At 44.7% G+C, this 21067-nt stretch overlaps 4 protein-coding genes across 4 annotated transcripts; 2 read left to right on the top strand and 2 right to left on the bottom strand.

The window, feature by feature from the left end:
• Positions 1-1814: 1814 nt before the first annotated feature.
• Positions 1815-2555, bottom strand: LOC114787996 (hemoglobin subunit beta-like). Its single transcript, XM_028976048.1, has 3 exons — positions 2395-2555; positions 2089-2311; positions 1815-1994 (listed from the first exon to the last, which is right to left on the bottom strand). The coding sequence occupies exons 1-3, from the start codon at positions 2484-2486 to the stop codon at positions 1863-1865; spliced, it is 447 nt and encodes a 148-aa protein (XP_028831881.1). The 5' UTR covers positions 2487-2555; the 3' UTR covers positions 1815-1862.
• Positions 2556-5945: 3390 nt separating this feature from the next.
• On the top strand, positions 5946-6850 carry LOC114787997 (hemoglobin subunit alpha-like). Its single transcript, XM_028976049.1, has 3 exons — positions 5946-6142; positions 6245-6452; positions 6545-6850. Exons 1-3 carry the CDS (start codon positions 6048-6050, stop codon positions 6671-6673), a joined length of 432 nt encoding a protein of 143 aa, XP_028831882.1. The 5' UTR covers positions 5946-6047; the 3' UTR covers positions 6674-6850.
• Positions 6851-9651: 2801 nt separating this feature from the next.
• Positions 9652-16417, top strand: ccnl1b (cyclin L1b). Its single transcript, XM_028976016.1, has 11 exons — positions 9652-9983; positions 10195-10269; positions 11136-11245; positions 11335-11455; positions 13420-13484; positions 14592-14691; positions 14989-15093; positions 15182-15323; positions 15426-15528; positions 15615-15704; positions 15789-16417. Exons 1-11 carry the CDS (start codon positions 9747-9749, stop codon positions 16144-16146), a joined length of 1506 nt encoding a protein of 501 aa, XP_028831849.1. The 5' UTR covers positions 9652-9746; the 3' UTR covers positions 16147-16417.
• klhl6 (kelch-like family member 6) lies at positions 16242-20584 on the bottom strand. The gene is made up of 7 exons (XM_028976013.1): positions 20138-20584; positions 19520-19685; positions 18523-18972; positions 17862-18099; positions 17251-17453; positions 16959-17172; positions 16242-16885 (listed from the first exon to the last, which is right to left on the bottom strand). The coding sequence occupies exons 1-7, from the start codon at positions 20386-20388 to the stop codon at positions 16593-16595; spliced, it is 1815 nt and encodes a 604-aa protein (XP_028831846.1). The 5' UTR covers positions 20389-20584; the 3' UTR covers positions 16242-16592.
• Between the last annotated feature and the right edge of the window lie 483 nt (positions 20585-21067).

Genomic DNA, 21067 nt, shown 5'->3' with positions numbered 1-21067 from the left:
ACCCACACATGCTCAATGATGTGTTAAGGGTGTTAGTAGCCTAGTGGGTAACACACTTGCCTATGAACCAGAAGACCCAGGTTCAAATCCCACTTACTACCATTGTGTCCCTGAGCAAGACATTTACATTTGCAGCATTTATCAGCCGCCCTTATCCAGAGCAACTTACAATCAGAAGTTACAGGGACAGTCCCCCTGGAGCAACTCAGGGTTAAGTGTCTTGCTCAGGGTTAAGTGTCTTGCTGGATTCGAACCCGGGTCTTCCGGTTCACAGGCGAGTGTGCTACCCACTAGGCTACTACAACCCCAAGACACTTAACCCTAAGTTGCTCCAGGGGGGACTGTCCCTATAACTACTGATTGTAAGTTGCTCTGATAAATGCTGTAAATGTAAATGATGTTCATGTCTGGTGACTGGGCTGGCCAATCTTCGCCTTGAAGAATCTTGATGTGGAGATGGACGTATGTGATGGAGCACCATCCTGCTGTAGTATTTGGCCTCTTTTATGTTTGGGAATATAAAAGGTATCTAAGATTTCTTGGTATTTCAGACTACTGATGTTGCCTTCCACCCTGTAGATCTCTCGCACACCCCCATACTGGACGTAACCCCAGACCAAACTTCACTGTTTTCTGGGTGAATCTCCTGCAATATTTGCGCCGACTGTGGTGTAATTCAACAGAAGATTAATCTGAAAAATTCACCTTCTGCCACTTTTCCATCCTTTTAGCAGGCTGTGGGCCTTGGCAAATGCCACAGGGACTTCAGGTGACCGGGTCTCATGGAGCTCTTGGATTTTCAAGCCAACAAGCGGTCCTCTCGAGCAGTTGTCTTGAGGGGTCTGCTTGACCGGGGCTTGTCAAAATCCTCTGTACTTGACGCTGAGACACATGTGTCTGCCACATCAGCACTGGATCTGGCCTTCAGCCTCTTGATAATCAAAACTTCAGTCTCATGGTGAATCGTAGGCATGTTTGCAGAGGTCTAGTTGCAGTTGATGTGAAGGTCTAGTGTACCGGGCTTCTTTTTATACACACCTGAGTCACAGGTGAAGCTCATATGTCACAAGGTGACAACAGTTATGTCTTTGTAAAAATTGACTCAATGGGCTTTTACCAAGCTTTGAATATTATAATACTTTTTGACTGTTTCGTTTTGGACTGAAATATTATTACAAAAGCTGCTGGAAATAAAATGAGCCATTTCTTGTAAACCAAAAAAAATTAAATCTTGCTTAGAAATATATTTCATCTGCACTTGGTCAATTTGTACACAAATTTTGTCCACATGCTTAAATTAAGACAGAGGTACTGGGTTCCTCCAAGGTTCCTCCGACCCCACAGTTTTCCCGCTTAGCAGAGCCTCATTGTCCCAGGATGCGATGCGTGAAATTAAAACTGGGGCTAAGTGTTAATTCCTTCACCTTTTTACAGTGCATTTTTTGACGGGTATATATATTTTTACAGTGCGCTTGCTGCAGTTGGATAGACTGGCATTTCATGATAAGCTTTTATCTCCCTTAATTAAGAGCCGTGCATGTTTATTGGCGACGCCCTGATCAACGCCCTGTATTTCTAGCTTGTTTTGCTGAATAAATTGAGACGTGAATACCATGGAAATGAGATTTATTCTGTTACGTGTTTTCCCGGTTTCCAATTTTTCAGCATTTCTATATTATTATATATATATATATATTATTATATTATATGTTGATTCCTGAACACTTTAAACATTTTCCCCCCATAAAATTATTAACTACAAATAAGTATGAAGGTAAATAAACGGTAGAAAGGACAGAGGAGGACACGGCGGCTGCGGTTGTGTCGGGTTTTATTTGTCTGTAATCTGCTGGAAGCCGGCCTCAGTGGTACTGCCTTCCCAGGGCAGACGCCACCACCAGGAGGAACTTCTGCCAGGCCTCATGGGCGTCGGCGGTGAAGACGGAGGGACCGAACTTCATGGCCACGCACAGAGTGATGCAGTCAGCCAGGAGCTGTGATGAGAAATGCTTTGATCAGCGCTTTTCATTCTTTATGAGCATATTAATACAGTGCCACTGCGACGTCACCGTCGAGCGATCTGCTCACCCTGAAGTTATCGGGATCCACGTGGAGCTTCTCGGAGTGCATCACGCTCAGGGCGGCGTAGGTGTTCTTGATGTCGTCCAGGTTCTTCACGGCTCTCTCGAGTCCTCCCATCACCACCTTGCCGTGGTGGGCCACCTTGGCATTGCCTTGGATGGCGGCGGGACTGGACAGGTTCCCGAAGGTGCTGAAATACCTCTGGGTCCAGGGTGACACGATCAGCAGCCTGCGCGATGAAATTCTTGTTAAATGGCGTCCCCCACTCCCAAAAAAAATTATTAATAATAAGGAGGAGGGGGGCACAAGTACCTGCTCAGGGCCTGGGGTCCGATTTCATCAACGCTGATCTTGCCCCACAGGCTGGCAATGGCGCTGCGCTCAGCATCAGTCCACTCAACCATCTTGACTCCTGCGGGTTTCTTCTGGTTCTGGTGCGTAAAAGCTCTCCAACTGGAATGAGAAGAATGTGGCCGTGCAGCCCAATATAAAGAGGACAGAGGGCTCCACCCACGGTTACTCAAATGAGTTTGATTGGTCTGCTGTTGGCAATCAAACGTTTCTGACGTGACCCGGTGAAGATTGGATCGCCACCAGAAAATGACCAGGCAGTTTGCATTGGCAGGAAATTTTAAGCATGACGGAGCTTTTTTTCCCCCCTGAGTTTAATGCCGGTGTTGAATAAGTGTTTGTTTGTATTAATTTGCATTTAAACAACAATTATTATTGTTGTTATTTATTTAAAAGTTCAACCAATGTTGTATAAAACAATACAACATTAACAATGTTAAATAAAAAACAATAACTCAACTACATTTTTGCTTAATTTATTTATTGGGGCAGTGGTGGCCTAGTGGTTAAGGAGCGGCCCCAAAATCAGAAGGTGGCCAAGGTGCCACTGAGCAAAGCACCGTCCCCACACACTGCTCCCCGGGCACCTGTCATGGCTGCCCACTGCTCACTCAGGGTGATGGGTTAAATGCAGAGGGCAAATTTCACTGTGTGCACCGTGTACTGTGCTTCTGTGTATCACAAGTAACAATCACTTCACACTTTATATTAAATGTGCACCAATTCTGTGTTTCATCTAGGCACCTTGGGATCCGCGTTTGTGGGATAAAAAGATTGTACCCATTAAAATTAGTAAGAAATGGAATTGCACTGCAGTGCAGTAAGTAAGGTGGTCCAAAAAAAAGATGCCTGGACTTAAAATGGGATGAATCTCACTTCTTTGGGTTCTTTGGATTCTTCTGTTGGGTGGGGATGAAGTTAAAAGTGCATTAGAGTAGCCTGAACCAGAGATTCAGAACATGATCAAATTTTACACTAAATGAGCGCAATGTGAAACAATGACCACTGCACTTCAATTGGTCAGTTTGGTGCCATTAGTTCATTTATTAAATTTCATGGCCATCCACTTGTACAACTTGGATGGTTTTGATTTCTTTCTTTTTTTTATTTCAGTATACTTTGTATGTGAAGTGTTAAAGGGGAAAGACTTCAGTATATTTCCTGTAAATAATTAGAATACCTCATTTAGAAATTGTTCATGTTCATGGTGAAATGCATACTTTTTCTTTTAATGAATGCATTCTTTTTTTTACTTTGTTTATTAGAATTAGAGCATGAACAATAACAATATTCTCAAAAGGTTACAAAAAACAGCTCAATCCCCAATCTAGACCCCAATAAAAACTACTAATAAAAACAAAACCAAACAAAAGGAAAAGAAAAATATATACATACACATACATACAGATACTACACTAAAAAAACAGTCTACAATCACCCCCACAATCAACCTATACAAAAACAAATAAAAATGAAAACCTCCACTGCAAAGCTCCACCCAGACATGTACCCAGGAACAGAAGGGAAATTCGAGAAAAGGACCTACTCTTTTCCCCACAAAGAGAACATATGAATAATATTGGCAGAGGACTGCAGAGGACTGCTGACATCGGTCACAAAATGGACTGACGCCCTCATAGATTTACATTTACATTTTGACATTTACGGGATTTATCAGAGCGATAATCCCTTATCCAGAGCGACTTACAATCAGTAGTTACAGGGACAGTCCCCCCGTGGAGCAACTTAGGGTTAAGTGTCTTGCTCAGGGACACAATGATAGTAAGCGTGATTTGTTAACCAGGGTCTTCTGGTTAATAGGCAAGAGTGTTTTTTTTTTTTTTTACCCACTAGGCTACTACACCCCTTAGTGTAATATGAACGGTTTAAGATCTTAAAACTGTACCAAGTCTAGCGCAAATGGATGATCCATGAACTCGCAGCAGAACCTCCTTTCAAATCTCATCAGGAATTTCCTGTCCCAAATCTTCCTCCCAAAGGGTTAGTGAATTAGCGCATAAATTAAAATTTTTATTATAAATATAAGAAACCAAACCTTAGGTTGGGAAATGTGGGAAAAGTATGATGAGCAAAGCTATGCACCTGCAAGTATCCAAAGTTTCTAAATGCTGCTGAGGAAGAGAATATTTATGAAGCAGGTGTGAGAAAGAGGCAAAGACATTGTCTATGTATAGGTCTTTAAAACAGTGAATGCCAGCTTTTGACCACATAGTGAACAGCTCATCAACCAAAGATGGAGGGAACTGGTAACGTTTAAACTGAGCCCAAATTCTGAGAGAAGTTTTAACAGTCCTATTTTTTGGTACAGGGGCAAAGTGGAAGACAGACTAGGAGAGTGCACTAAAGCTTTCAGAGATACAGGTTTGACCGAATTTGCTTCTATTGCCAACCAATTGATTTGAGGATCTGATGCTTATTTGAGGATCCTAATATTAGATGCCCAATAATAAAACCTAAAATGTGGTAAGGCTAACCATCCAAGTTCTCTTGGTCTTTGTAAGTACTGTCTGTGTAGTCTCTGAACCTTCTTGTTCCAGATAAAAACAACGGAGGCAGAAATATTGGTATGCATTGAAATAAGTAAGAAAAATGTGGTAGAATTATCATTTTTAGCGTATTAACGTGTAGTCAGGGACATATTAAGAATAGACCACCTTTCTAATGAATGCATTCTAATAACTGAATTGATTGAGCTGATATTAACATTGATTGTATTTGTATTAATTTGAAGTATGTCACTGTTCTTTGGTTCTGAATGAAATATTTAAATATATCTGTTGGTTGTACATGTATTTCAGTCATACCACCTTAAATTGTCAGATATTGTGCCTTAAAAGGACAGATGTAAATGGTCATGAAAATAAAGTAAACACATTGAATGAGAAGGTGTGTCCAAACTTTTGGCCTGTACATTATTGTTCTTCAGAAGGGTACTGCCCCAGCAACAAGCATTTGTACCCATATTGGCACACAGTGGTACATTTCTTCACATTTCTGATGAATTGCATTTAGCTCTTAAATTCTTTCTTAAAGCTTTTTCAGCTTTAAGGTTTGAACCTGTGACCTTATGGGTCATCCAGCTGGAATGTTAGTTCTGTTTGTTGGCCGCTAGGTTACTGTGTTGATTTGTAAAAGCTTTCATTTAAATGAACAGTTCTGCTGTACAGGTCTATTGAAAGAGGGGATGCAATTCCTCGTTCTCATCAGAGGTTCAATCTACAGGTTTTTGACAACAATATTAAATAGATTTTGAGATATTTAATCTTGAGAAATAAAGCAGCATGTAAGCATAAGTAAGCAAATGAAAAGCATTTCTGTGGATTTTTTAAAATATTTTTTTGAAGGGGGTCACCATTCCGTGACCCCGCTCTGCATTTTTCTTATCTTAACATGACAGAATAAAAGTTGGCTCCTCACGCAGGTTTGATATAAAATTACAGGTCACGTAGCATGAGGGGTGGGGTGGCGGTGTGGATGGGACGGGGTGTGGTCCCCCTTCGTGCGTTGATATAAAGGCCATAAGGGTCCAGTGGGACCAGCACCTTTTCAGATTTATTCCTGACACTCGCGAAGAAGACACAGAGGACGCAGTCATGAGTCTCTCAGCTAAGGACAAGTCTGTGGTGAAGGCCATCTGGGGCAAAATATCTGGGAAGGCCGATGAAATCGGCACTGAAGCCCTGGGCAGGTAAACTTGTAACCTTTTTCGAATAAATCTAGGAATTTGGTTGCTTGTTCGTTGTTGTGCACCAGAAGCTATTTCATAGTATTTACTGTTAACTTCCTCCAGAATGCTTACCGTCTACCCTCAAACCAAGACCTACTTCTCCCACTGGCCCGACCTCAGCCCCGGCTCCGCTCCCGTGAAGGGCCATGCCAAGAAAATCATGGGTGCCATCGGTGAGGCCGTGGGGAAGACTGACGACCTGGTCGGCGCCCTTGGCCCTCTGAGCGAGCTGCACGCGTTCAAGCTCCGCGTGGACCCTGCCAACTTCAAGGTAAGGCTTCATCATCGTAAAACATGATTAGGAGACCGTGGCAACCTGAGTCGGCCCTAGGTGAACAACATATCGTGCGCTTTGTCCCAAAGATCCTGGCACACAACCTCATCGTGGTCATCGGCGCCTATTACCCAGCGGACTTCACCCCTGAGGTCCAGGTGTCCTTGGACAAGTTCTTTTCCAACCTGGCTCTGGCTCTGGCTGAGAAGTACCGCTAAACTGCGGGCACCCCGCGCCGCAAACTATGAACAAACCGGTGGCTTGATAATAAATCAATCAAAAGCCCCGACTCTGTTTATTCATTTTCATCCATTTATATCCACGTTTCAAAATATTGGCATTTTGTCACACCGAAAGCAACTAAAACTGAAAAATAAAATCATTTTAAACTACAAGTTTTGTGCATGATTTTACTATACTGCATTAATATAAAAATAATCTTCAAATGAAAGTTAAAAAACATTTCTGTAGGAAAGTAGGGCTCTTAGGGACTTTGTATATGTAATACAAATTATGATTTATGAGTTAATTTTTCTTTTAGTTGTTAAACAAATGGAATTTGATAAATGGGTTAAAGCAAAATATTAGAATGATAGACGTTTTAAAGCACTTACATAAGAGCATCTGACAAATGCAGAAAATGTACGTTTTGTTTATTTTATAGAATATGATTAACAAATGCATAATTGGAAATACCATGCATGTGTCTCTGAACAAAACAGTGTTCTTTATTTGACTGATTGCATATTTGAAAGTGAAGTTAATTTCATTGTGAAACACTTAATTTCCATGAGATGAAACACAGTGACTATTGAATAAAGGGTTTTTAAACAGTCCAAGTTTAGTTAGAAACCTGGCCAAGTCAGATTTATTGTAATAGGAACTTATTTTTGTATATGCAGGGATGATTACGCTGGCGTTGCACTTTTACACATTCACTTCACTTTTACACACCACTGCAGCAAATGTGCTCCGCGCGCACAAAGCCATGTGTGAAATTTGTCCTTTTCTGATAAATTAATCGCAGTTTTGGGATTACCTGGCTGTACCTGCTGCAGAGGGTCAGGTTTTAAGACCTTTATGTGTCCTCTGCTTTTAACCATCACCCTGAGTGAGCAGTGGGCAGCCATGACAGGCGCCCGGGGAGCAGTGTGTGGGGGAGGTGCTTTGCTCAGTGGCAACTTGGCGGATCGGGATTCGAATCCGCAACCTTCTGATTACGGGGCAGCTTCCTTATCCGCTAGGCCACCACTGCCCCGGTGTGCATCTCCTCCAGTGGCAGGCTGCGGCACCCACGACCCAGATTCAGAAGGACTTTTCTGCCAACTGCTGTCAGGCTCAACAACAGCTGACCACACATACATAGACCACCACACACACACACACACACACACATACACACACCATTTCCATTTTCTTATGTGCAATATGTGTATATTGATCAACTCTCTACACATGTACACTTACTTATGTTCTAACTGTACAGGCATACACAAATATATTTTTATGTATATATACTGACTTTTACAAAGGACAACTTTTGTCTATTTGTATGGTGAACTTTTTATATTATACAGTCACATTGTACAGCATATTGTCTATCTTTTGCTGCCCTTATCTTGTACTGTCCACTTTCTGTCGTGACAATGTATATTTCCCACTTGTAGGACTAATAAAATGATCATCTTATCTTATCTTTTATTTAAAAAGTTGCAGATTCCTACTGACATTCAGCAAAAAAAAAAAAAAAAAACATGGGGATGGGAGGGGGATCATAAGATAATAAATACAACCTTATAACTAAAAGTAAAGGATTTTTGTGTAATGTGGTGCAGTAAAAAATATTTTACTGTAAAATCTAGTTAAATTGAAGTAAAAAATCTCTTCAAAGGGTAATAGTCTAGTAAATTACCCAGATTACATTTACTTTGTCACTGTCCACCTCTGTCTAAAACTGGCAATCAATCAAATTAATGAAGAAATGCCACATGGATGTTTAGTAAGTGGACTTTGCAAACATGTTTAAACATAATTTTTTGCAATAATGAATAAGAGTTCATCAAAATTATTAGGCGATCGTCTAATAACACTAATATAACATTTTTTATCGAAACAGGGACTGTGACGATCGGTTTCAGGACGTATCCAATCCAAACCAGTGGGGGCCTAGCAGGTAAAAAAAAAAACGGCCCTGTAATCTGAAGGTTGATCCCATGCCGCCACGGTGCCACTGAGGTGCCTCTGAGCAAAGCACCGTCCCCACACACTGCTCCCCGGGCGCCTGTCATGGCTGCCCACTGCTCACCAAGGGTGATGGTTAAATACAGAGGGCACATTTCATTGTGTCGCCGTGTGCTGTGCTGCAGTGTCTCACAATCACTTCACTTTCACTTTTTCATTTATAAAGCACATTTTTAACAAATAAAACAGTTTCCAAAGTGCTGCATAAAAAGACAAAAAACAGATTAAGATGCAGCATACTTAGTAGACATTAAAATAAAATAAATAGAATTTTAGATGAAATTAAGTTATAACATTGCAAACATTAATACTAAGATTAAGTCAAATAACTAAAAATTCTAAATACTGATGCTGGCCTACAAAGCCAAACATGGAGTACCACCACAGCCCTTATTACACCTCCCACTGCACCTCGTATACTCCGAGCCTCCAGTACTGCTCGCCTGGTCCCTCCATCTCTGGAGGTAAAAGGAAGACGCTCATCTAGACTCTTCTCCGTCTTGGCCCCTCGGTGGTGGAATGAACTTCCCCTCGAGGTCAGAACAGCTCAGTCGCTGAGCATTTTCAAACGCCAGCTCAAGACCTTCCTCTTTAGAGAATATTTAGATGAACTTGTAACCTTATTATTGCCTGACTTATGTATAGAAACTACAACAGAATGAATAAAAAGATTGTATTCCTAGTGGGGGACCTAGTGAACCAGAATTGATCACATAATCGATGGTTGCCAAATGCCTTCAATTTAAAATAGAAAGTGAAGAGTGACTAATTCCCTTATAAAGTTTATTACAGTAGTCTAGTCTAGCATGGGATCAATGTGAACAGCCCGTTCAAAAGCTTTCGAAGATGAACCAAAAAAGGTTACACTTTAAGAGGATAAAAGTTGGATTTTTCACGAGCTCGGCTGTTCTCGCATGTTCTCGCGATGGTACGCCCGACCGGGCATGACGTCACGGCTTCCGTTCGCTGGCTGCGTCATTTTCGAAAATCCCTTCCGCTGTGGCGTCCGCTTGTGCAATTGAGCAGCCGGACGGTCGCGACGGTGAAAACATGGCGCTGAGTCTGCGGTCTCCTTACCTGGGCGCCCCGTCGGCCGACGGGATCCTCATCGGCGACAAGCGCTACTCGGAGGTCTTCCTGGCCATCGACAGCTCGACGATCCCGGAGGAGCGGCTCTCCCCGACGCCCTCCGCGCTCGACGGCCTCGACCCCGAGACGGAGACGGACCTCCGGATCCTCGGCTGCGAGTTGGTCCAGTCGGCCGGGATTCTGCTGCGCCTGCCCCAGGTCGGCGCTTTGCTTTTATCGACGTTAGTCGCGCGTTAAAAAGTAGGGCCTGCCTGACGCGGCCCTGCGTGAGCTAATCCGGGTATTTTTAGCCTGCTAATCGGCTAGCTCGCCGGCTAGCCGGAGAACCGGGCCTTTGTCTGAGCGCGGCTCACGGTGACGCAACTGCCGAAGGGCTCAAGCGCCGACTCGTGTTTTGGTTCTTTTTCAGGTGGCGATGGCGACCGGGCAAGTCCTCTTCCACCGGTTCTTCTACTCCAAGTCGTTTATTCGGAACAGCTTCGAGGTGAGCGACGTTGTCACGAAGAAAAATTCACTTTCAACAGGTCTAATCAAGATATACAGCACAGGCCAAAAGTTTGGACACACTTTCTCATTCAATGTGTGTTTTTATCCTTAATTTTCATGAACCTTTACATTGATAGATTCTCACTGAAGGCATCAATAACTGAAAGATAACCGAAAACATGTTTTATATTCTAGTTTCTTCAAAATAGCCGCCCTTTGCTCTGATTACTGCTTTGTACACTCTTTGCATTCTCTCCATGAGTTTCATGAGGTCGTCACCTGAAATTTAAATTTACAGCATTTACCAGACGCCCTAGCAACTTAGGGTTAAGTGTCTTGCTCAGGGACACAATGGGATTTGAACCTGGGTCTTCTGGTTCATAGGCGAGTGTGTTACCCCTAGGCTACTACCACCCTGAAATGGTTTTCCAACAGTCTTGAAGGAGTTCCCAGAGGTGTTTAGCACTTGTTGGCCCCTTTGCCTTCACTCTGTGGTCCAGCTCACCCCAAACCATCTCGACTGGGTTCAGGTCCGGTGACTGTGGTGTCCAGGTCTTCACTTTTTGTTAAGTACATAACTCCACGTGTGTTCATTCATAGTTTTGATGCCTTCAGTGAGAATCTACCAACGTAAATGGTCATGAAAATAAAGAAAACACATTGAATAAGAAGGTCCAAACCCTTTCGCCAGTGCTCTATATTTATATTTCTGTGTAGTTTTTAGATTTGATATTACCAGCATACTTTAGATTAGGTTTTCATTAGCAATTGAATAGCTTTAATCTGCATGCCATATAAATGCTATCCAGGCAGTTATATGAATAATAACTGTGCTAGTTTTGTTAACTGCTTGTTAATGTGCAGATTGTTGCCATGGCCTGTGTCAATTTGGCTTCAAAGATTGAAGAATCGCCCAGACGGGTGAGAGACGTGATCAACGTTTTTCATCATTTGAAACAAAGTCGTGGTAAAAAGTACGTTCCAATAGCTTCTTATATTTTGTATTTATATATATTTTGGTACATTTCTCTCTCAACTAAAATGATGTTCTTCTGTCATTAAGGGCAATCACTCCATTGGTTCTGGACAACAACTACATCAACACTAAGAATCAAGTTATCAAAGCGGAACGTCGCATCCTCCGTGATTTGGGATTCTGTGTCCACGTCAAGCATCCACATAAGGTTTGTTGGATGTTGTACTTCTCAACCTCCATGCTGACCTATTAAGCGCTTATCATGGGGGAGAGAGAGAGAGATATATATATATTAGGGCTGCAACTAACGGTTATTTTAATAATCGATTAATCTGTCAATTTTTTTTATTAATCCTAGAATGGGATTTAAAAAAAAAAAGAAAAGCATTCATTTCCAACCCTTTATTCAAAAACAGAACCAAAATCTTTAGAAAGTGCACAAACATGTTGCTCCTTGAGCATCACTTAATTTTCTCATGCCATTTTTCTTGTCTAGTAATCTTGATTTAAGGTTTTTTAGATATTTGGACTGGAAACGAGACAAAATTACTAGGTAAGAAAAGCTTTTTTTTGCAGTGTAGCTATACATGACAACAGATTGAAAAATGAATGGTCCAAAAAAGGCTAGTGAATAAAAACATGTCTTTAGTCTTTTAATGCAAAGTAACTATAGCACCCCTGCTTTATTACTGTTATTAACGCGCTAACGCTAACTCGTCAAGCTGGATGACGGGTAAACATTTACATTTACAGCATTTATCAGACGCCCTTATCCAGAGCAACTTACAATCAGTAGTTACAGGGACAGTCCCCCTGGAGCAACTTAGGGTTAAGTGTCTTGCTCAGGGACACAATAGGCGAGTCGTCCACGCAGAGAACAGTCCGAACGCTGTTTCGTCCCACCACACCTCTAGGTGGCGCTGTAAGTCCCCCTCTAGCTCTCCTCCGCGGCGAGTTAAACACCAGCACCAGGGACATTACGTTCCTCACTTCAAAACGGAACAAAAGTAGGGTTCTGTAGTGACTTTCCCTGCTGCTGAACTCCCTTCCTCCTCATCAAACACGCGTTTCAGGTGCTGGATCATTGCCGTGGTGCTCCCGTGCCGTGCCATGTCGCTTTTGCATATTTTCGCGCAGATTTCTCTGCCTCCGCCATGTATCTGTCCTCTACCTCCGCTCGTTTTTTTTTATTTTTGCTCCGCGCTGTCTATGAGGCGCCAAACTCTGCTAGCATCTGTGCGCAAGAGAGACCGAGAGTGTTCACTCCGCTCCGCGCTCAAATAAAGTTTTTTTTTTTTTTTTTTTTTTTTTTAGTAATAATCAAACGTCTCCGCGTCGCGCGACATAACGAATCGATTAGGAAATTCGTTGCCAACTCTTTTAGTAATCGATTCGTTGTTGCAGTCCTAATATATATCATATTTTTTATTTCTATCGTAAATGAAGTGACAACATGCTGGTTGATTTAGTTCGCGTGTATAACGCTGCTTCCAACTGTAGTGTTTTAAGATGAGCTTATTGCTCTATGTACTAGCAGCATTGGGGCAGGTTGGCGTGAGTCTAGACAGGAAGAAGGGTTTTTCGTTTGGAATGGTTGTATTGGTTCTCTGCCGTTCGAAAGAAGGCTACACCAGAAGGTTTCTTGTGTGATAAAATTCAGAATTTTTATGTACTATATAGTGTATCGGGCAGTGGTGGCCTAGCGGGGAAGGAAGCAAACCCGCAATCGAGTCCTGAACTGCCAAGGTACCACTGAGCAAAGTACCATTTTGGAACCGGCCCACGAACTGTCCTGATATAGTAACGTTAACCCATGATGTAACGAGCAGTGGGCAGAGTGATCTGCAGATTTATCCAGAGCGACTTAGTCACTAGTTACAGGGACAGTCCCCCCCGGAGACACTCAGGGCTTAAGTGTCTTGATCAGAGACACAATGGTAGTAAGTGGAATTTGAACCTGGGTCTTCTGGTTCATAGGCGAGTGTGTTACTGGGCCACTACCTAGGTGATGGTTAAATGCAGAGAACACATTTCATTGTGTGCACTGTGTGCTGTACCTGCTGTATTTCACAATGACAATCACTTTGCTTTCTTTTCATTCTCTATCGATCAAGGAAAAGCAACTTCACGATAGTTGCAAATTTTGTTAACTTCATTGTGGGTTTTTCACAGGTCATTGTAATGTACCTTCAAGTCCTTGAATGTGAGAAGAACCAGATACTGGTCCAGACTGCCTGGTAAGACTTCTTTTTATTTAATTTATTTTTTTCCTTATCCCTCACCATAAACTAAAGAAGTCATCCTGTCTACCAAGCCTATATGGCTGCGGCGTTTCCACTAGCCACACAGTTGCAGTCAAAGCCCTGAGCTTTCGGGACCTTGCTGGCATTCCACACGCATATGTGATTTGGGTCTTATGGTACATTTTTCATTGTAGGCACGAATTTCAGCAGCATTGTAAACGGCCGTTACTGCATACTTTGATATTGTAATTTGAAAACGGCGGTCACCCAAACCAGTTAGCAGTTTGACGAAACTGGAACTGTCGAATTGTCTTGTTGAAATTCACCTGGACCTAGTGGAAACACTGCATTTATTAAAGAGCACAGAGTAAGAACGGAATAAGGTAAGCTGGGGTTCAGCGCTCTGGCTTTTTCTTTTTTTTTTTTTTAAAGCGCCGCTGGCTTTTTCCATCCGTTTCTTGCGTCTGTTTTTGTCCTCTGATGTTGAGCGGAGAGCTCTGTTTGACTTTGTCCTTTCTCTACTCTTTGATTAAAGGGTAGCCCATGGTGGTAAGTGTCACAGAAAACTACAGAACTCCTCCAGCCACACGGCCACAGGAATCCCCCCCTCCCCCCTCCATATTCACTGGCCATTTCGAGACGGCCAATCCAGTGAAAGCTCTCAAGCGGCGCTTCTCTGAACGGGGGTCAGCCTGTGTTCCTGGGCTGTCAACGATTTGTCAACAGAGTTTGCCCTTTTATTTGAAGATGTTTAATAGCTTGGTTTTTGGTTGGGGAGGTGTTTGACGGTATGTAATCTGTCCATGAAGAGCATTTGTTCACTGCCGAAGTGAATTTTTATGCTTGCATTTAGTTAAGTGTAATTAACAATTTTGGCTTTTATTAGAGGTCTGGAGAGGCAGAATATTTTTCAGTGGGACACAGTGGCCCGGTTCTGTCTCTTTAGGGCTGGGAAAAGAGCGTTTTATTTTTCAAAATTGCCATACAGGCTACATCCTGTTAGAGAGAGAGACAAAGGACAAAGTGCAAGTCTCCAGATATTAGTATTTAAGGTAAGTGTGTCAGGTACTGCATCGTTTGTGTCTCCACTCTTTCCCTCAGGAACTACATGAACGACGCGCTCAGGACGAACGTGTTTGTGAGATTTGAGGCCGAGACCATTGCCTGTGCCTGCATTTACCTGGCGGCTCGAGCGCTCCAGGTCAGTACCTTCCTTTTTCCGGTCTCAGGCTCCATCCATTTAATTTGCTTTCATATCGGTCTTAGTGGTCCCCTAGTGCTGTATCTGAAGTCTCTTTCCAAAATTCGGCTGTGGTGCAGAATTACAGCCACTTTTAGCCAGTCCCACACACTGTCTGTAGCTTTAAATGCTAATGAGGAGGAGAGAGGGACCTTATATTAATGCTAAATAATCTCACAAAGTGAAACTTTCATGATATGGATTTGTAGTATTTAATTTTTTTTACTCTTTTGCCACTGACACTTTTTGTTTTGGTAGATCCCACTGCCAAACAAGCCCCACTGGTATCTTCTGTTTGGAGCTACAGAGGATGATCTCAAGGAGATTTGCATCTGCACGTTAAGACTCTATTCCAGGAAAAAGGTAGTTACCATGAGAATGTGACACTCACACACTCGTGTGTGTGTTCAAAAATTCATTTTGCTGCTGTTTGCTTTTGTATTCCTATTAGCCCAATTTCGAGCAGCTGGAGAAGGAAGTGGAGAAGAGAAGGACCCTCCTTGATGAGGCCAAGCTGAAGGCTAAAGGTCTCAACCCCAATGGCACACCTGCCCTGGTTGGCGCAGGGAGCTTCTCGCCTGCTTCCAAGCCCAGTCAGTGTCTTGTCCAATCTACATGCATTTTATGATGTTTTTAAATGATCTTTATAAATACTTTGACAAACCGGTTGAGCGAACCGTTTTATGGACTTGCAGGTTCTCCAAGAGAGCTTAAGGCGGAAGACAAATCCCAGAATGCAAAAAGTGCCGAAGAGGCAGAAGAGGCCCGGCCAGCAGTCTCCAAGAACCTTCTTAATGGGTAAGTGTCCTTGGCATCGGTAACGTCCTTAGTCATGGTTTCTGTTTGGGGACATTCTGAATAGTGTTCCCACAATCTCCATTCAGCCTCCTTAAGGATGACAAGGATGCCTTGGAAAATGGGCAGAGCCACAGCCGTTCGCAGTCTAGATCACGATCACGGAGCCCTCACAGGCAGTAAGGAAACTTGATTTATTTATTTAGATTTATATATTTTATTGCGGTGAAGGAAAATGGTCAGACAATGCTGCGTCCCACCAGGTTCGCCGCCAGACGCAGTCGCTCTGGGACGTACAGCTCCCACAGCAGCCACAGCCCCTCTCCCCGGCAACACAAGGGCCACCGGTCCCCACCCCTCCCCTACCAGAAGGCAGATCAGCGGAACAACGGCGACGGAGAACCGATTCGGCACGGGGGCAAGAGGCGCAGGTCGCGGAGTCGCTCCCGGTCGGTGGACGGGTCCCGCGGCCGGGGGCGGGACTACGCGAAGCTCAAGCACGAGCGCAGCGGGAGCGGGCGCCACCGGGACCACCGCGGGCGCGAGCGGTCTCGCGACCGCAGCCACAGGAGCAAACACCCGAGCAGGTCTCACTCGGCCCACGGCCGGCACCGCCGGTGACCTGCTGCTGGCCGGGGTGGCTTGTTGAGAAGACATAGTGCCTTTTAAAAAAAAAAAAAAAAAATACTTGACTTTTTTTTTTTTTTTTTTGTTTGTTTTTGTGTAAATTTGAAAGATGTAATGTTTCAACCTTGTATCAGGGATGGCATCTGCACTGTGCAGACCTATGTATTCTTAGCTTATTTTTACAGCTTCAGACACAAGACTGTTTTTGTACATATGTTACAAAATAAAATTAAAAAAAATAAAAAAAAGAAAGTTATGTATAGTTTATGCGTGTTCAAGCACATTTCCACACAAACTTTGTGAGCTTTCCGGTTATCAAATGATTGCTGTTCCTCATTAATAGTGGCATGCATTTTATTTTTTATATTGATATCAGTCATATCCACAGTAAAAAATAGATTGGAATTGTGCTTGGTACGAAACATCTGGACGGGTTGACGTCATGTGGCGGGCACGATCCTTCGTATGTGTGTGTAGGACTTCCTGAGGGTCACGCTGCCGTGGTGCGACACGCCGCGCTGGAGCACGCACTCCTCCGTCAGCCGCTTGGCCTGCGGGTCCCAGCAGAGCACGGTGGCGATCACCTCGTTCTTGTCGTCGCGGCCGCCGGTGATGAACAGCTTGTTGTTGCAGGCCGCGATGCCGCAGCTGGCCCGTTCGCAGCCCAGCGTGGTCACCAGGCACCAGGAGTCCTCGCGCGGCCTGTACGCGTACAGGGCCTTCATCGCGCCGCCTACAAATACAACAATTCTGCTAATGTGAAATCTAATTTAATTAAATGAGCATCGTGTGACCAAAATGCGTACCAACTACGTAGATGAAATCTTTGAAGGTCACCGCGTTGGTGCATTTAGCCTCGATTGGCATTGGAGCCTTGAGGGTCCATTCATTTGTTGCTGGGGTGAAGCGCTGCATGGCGTCCGTGGCCAGCCTGCCATTGGGCCCTCCGCCAATCACGTATATACTTTTATCATGGCTGGCGGCAGAGAACGAGCTCACGCCGAACAGGAGCGGGGGGGACTGAAATGCACCAAGCGCCAAGGCAATCAAGGATTCTGATTCCATCTCGCCTTGCGAAGAAATGACGGCACGCCCTACCTCTGTCCAGCAGTTGTGGAAGGGGTCGTACGCTTCCACGCTGTCGAGCCTCTGGGACCCATCAAAGCCGCCCAAAATGTAGACTTTTCCGCCCAGGACAGCCATTTTGTGCCTCCACCGGCCGTGGGTCAGAAATTCAATCTGGATCCACTTGTTGAGGGCAGCGTTGTACTTCCAAGCGTCATGCTGCGTCTCCTTCCCCCCTGTGGTTGATGCAGGTCATCATCAACAACCAGGTTCACCTTGTGCGTAGAGTAGGAGTGAACAACACCCCAAAACAGTCTAATCGAAGCCACTTTCTTTTTGGATTAGTTTTGATTAAATGCAGAGGACACATTTCACTGTGTGCACCGTGTGCTGTGCTGACAATCACTTCACTTTACTTTGTATTGTGTTCAGCAGTCCCCAGGCATTCTGTGGTCAGTTTCTGACCAAAGTGGAGATATCCTATAACCACATTAAGGTCACTGCTGTGTTGGAGGGCGTCCCGCACCATTACATTGTGGTGTTTTGGTCAGGGTCAGACGGATTTTCCGATGATCGTGGCTTTATTCTGAGCAGCTTTAATACAATTATGTAGTGTAACAACAGTAGAATCAAACCTGACTTACCAGATATGTACACTTCATTTCTGAACGTTACACAGGCAAACTCCACCCACTTTTTGTTTTCCGACTCTATGTCCATCTCTGTTATTGGCAGTTTGGCCACCTCCAGTCGACTCCTCCGGAGTGGGTCCAGGCACGTGACCTCCGACACAAATTTCTCGTCTTTGGTGCAGCCTCCGATGATCATGAAGACCTCAGACTGGAACTGCTGCATTCTGGGCTTGGTGCGCTCAGATATAACCTGAGGATGATATGAAAGCATCTCACGGTTCATTATTTTTCAATTTAAAGTTGCCTACAAACAATGCGAAGTGACGGACCCATAGTTCAGTTTGGCAGCACGTGACGTCACCCAACTGAAAGTGTGGCATGAACATATCCTTCCTGACAAGCAGGGAACATTGGAAAATGTTTGAGAACAACTTGTTCTTGAGACACTTGTGACTATAGGTCAGCTATAGGTCCCCACATAGCTACTTCACTCTGTCATATGACCATGACTGTGGATGCCCACCATCCAGTTCTCTCCTTATGCCCCTGCTGCTTTCAAAATCTTCCAGATTGCTTCTTCCTTCTGAGTACCCTAGTATAAACTTTATTTTATTGCTGACTTGATTTTACTCCTTTTCTGAATTTTCTGGGGCAAATGACAGTGACCCCTCACCTCACTCCCTGTCAGATGGTAGACACGAGCCTCCTGCAACAGTGGGAAGACTTCAGCACAGTCTCGGACCAGAGGGTCCGCCTCCACCTTCTCCACAAAGTAGCAGGGGTCCAGCAGCGGGAGGCGGACGTGGGGCAGGATCTGGGGTAGCAGGGCCGCCCTTTCGGCCTCCTTTGCACGGACCCACTGCATGGCCGTCTGGAAGACGTGCTCCTCCTTGGACACGGCCAGGTCATCCTGCTGCAGCAGCCACACTAGCACGTCCGCTGGCAGCTCCAGGATCTCCCCCTGGGCCACCACCGCAGAGAACCTCTCTGTGATGTAGGACTGGACCCGGGTCTTCAGCCCCGACAGGGAGTGGGCATCAGCCAGATGAAGAACACCCACACAGTTGTCAGGAAGTAGGGCGTCTGCCAGGAAATTGGCACAAGCCTCCACAACGCGAGTAAACTGTTAAAAATCGCGACATATTATTAGTAATAATTGTTTCAAACGAACAGTCCCCAGGAGGTCAGGGCCTAATTCTAACGTCTCATCTGAAGGATGTCGCCCCCTGCTGGTCACTTAAGCAACAGACAGAAAACGTTTCCTTTTTTTTCTAAGTAATCCAGGTGAATTTGTCTGAAAGTTGAGTCGTGGCAACTGGACTTTCGTTCTTTAAGGGAGAGAGAGACACCCTTAATCCAGATTGACAAAGTTCTGTGGATGCAGAATGAAACGTCTCTCCCTGAAAGAACGAAGGTCCGGTTGCCACGACTCAACTTTCAGACAATCACTGGTGATAGCTGAACTCACGACTTCCGCGGTGTACGAATGTAGCAGAGGTTGCATGCTAGACAAGTCAAACAAGGTTTCACTTCCCCCGACCCACATCCTGTCCCCATCTTTCAGAAAACAAGCTGCAAGGGAAAACAGTCACCTGCGCACATTTCCTTTTGCTGACATAGCTCGGCCTATTCTTATTAATAAAAAGGCTCAAGCGACATCATAACACAACCTGGAATAGGCTGGCAGCTCCCAGGATTTTCTGCACGTTGTCCTGCGTGATGACGGCCTTGCTGGTGTAGCTGTAGCCCAATAGAACCTGCATGGTTTCTGCATCCAGCCCTCTGATGAGGATTTTGCTTTCGTGTTTCTCTCTCAAGTCGCCGCAGAACATCGCCCTGGAAGTAGACACAGTAAAAAGCACACAATCCAGTCCTGGTTCGGCATTGGAAACGTCAAGTCAGTACGTAACTGTTTTCAGTATGAAACGTGCTTTCGTTTCGCTGTATAGTGTCTGTCATGTACGTAGCTGAAATGACCATAAAGCAACTTCACCTGGATTTTACATGAAATCATTGCGGGTTATTGCTGTGTGCTGGTTGGTCAGAGTGTTCTAGTCCTGCATGTGTCCCTGATGTTCACGTGAAAAAGCTTACATTTACCAGACGCCCTTATCCAGAGCGACTTACAATCAGTAGTTACAGGGACAGTCTCCCTGGAGCAACTTAGTGTTAAGTGTCTTGCCCACAAGGCTACTACCACCCTGTGCAGAAAAAGCTGCAAACAAATCCTGAAGCAGGTCAAAATGTCCTCCCTGGCGTGGACGTCTGACCCTATGTCTGAGGTTTACCTGAAGTAGTGGCTGCTGGCGGCCAGGACCACCCGGTGGCAGGGGAAATCAGTGCCCTGCACGTGCAGCGTTACGTCCGTCAGGGAGCCCTCCAGTCTCAGAGCCTCCAGGCCGTTCTGGAGCTCCACCGGCAGGCCAGTGTCATGGAACGTGGCCCTGTCCCGCTCCTCGCGTTGCATCTCCTGACTGGAGCTCTCCAGCATCCCCACGCCTCCCTCCACAGGCGGAACGTCCGGGTTCTTCTCCCCCATCTCTGGAGCCACCACTTCGGGGTTTTCTCAGGCTGCAGATCTGGGGCACATGATGGAGTGCCTGTCCTGACCATCAGGCCTCAGCGCTAACGGCCTTGACACCAACTTCCTATTCTTGTGACTGGAAGGCAACTAGCAGGTGCAAAAACAGGAAGCAGAAGTTTCTCAAAAACACTTCCTTGTCTGCCTGTCATTTTTAAAAAATACCCCAAATCCCTGGTGGTTGTTGTCTGTATCAACGTTAATGTATTTAGGGGTGTGTTCAATAATCCAAAGGAAGCATTTACATAGTAAATATTAACAGGTGAGAGCAGGGTTATGGTGATTATTTGTCATTTTGGAACACCGCATTGCAGATCCAGCCTTTTACACAGAGAACTTGGCCACATAAGGGCACTGTTGGCTTTTGTTTCATTGGGATCAAATTGTAGATGGCTTCGTTTTCTATCCCACGATGCTCCCACGGCCCTTTTGCGAAATACTTGGTGGCAGTTTTAATTTACTCTAAAGTAGCACGCGTCGCTTAAGAATCTGCCTCTTTTAAGGTTGTGAGCGGACTGTCCTCTAACTTTGTAATAGCTTGTACTCACCACTAAGTGTCAGTGTAGAGCGATCGGTGTGAAACTGCACCCCGGCCATCGGGGCGCAGATGCAATATGACATTGGATGTGCCCGAAGT

Source organism: Denticeps clupeoides, chromosome 4 (genome assembly GCF_900700375.1).
Source record: "Denticeps clupeoides chromosome 4, fDenClu1.1, whole genome shotgun sequence".
NCBI lineage: Eukaryota > Metazoa > Chordata > Actinopteri > Clupeiformes > Denticipitidae > Denticeps > Denticeps clupeoides.
This window is presented reverse-complemented; position numbering and strand designations above follow the sequence as displayed.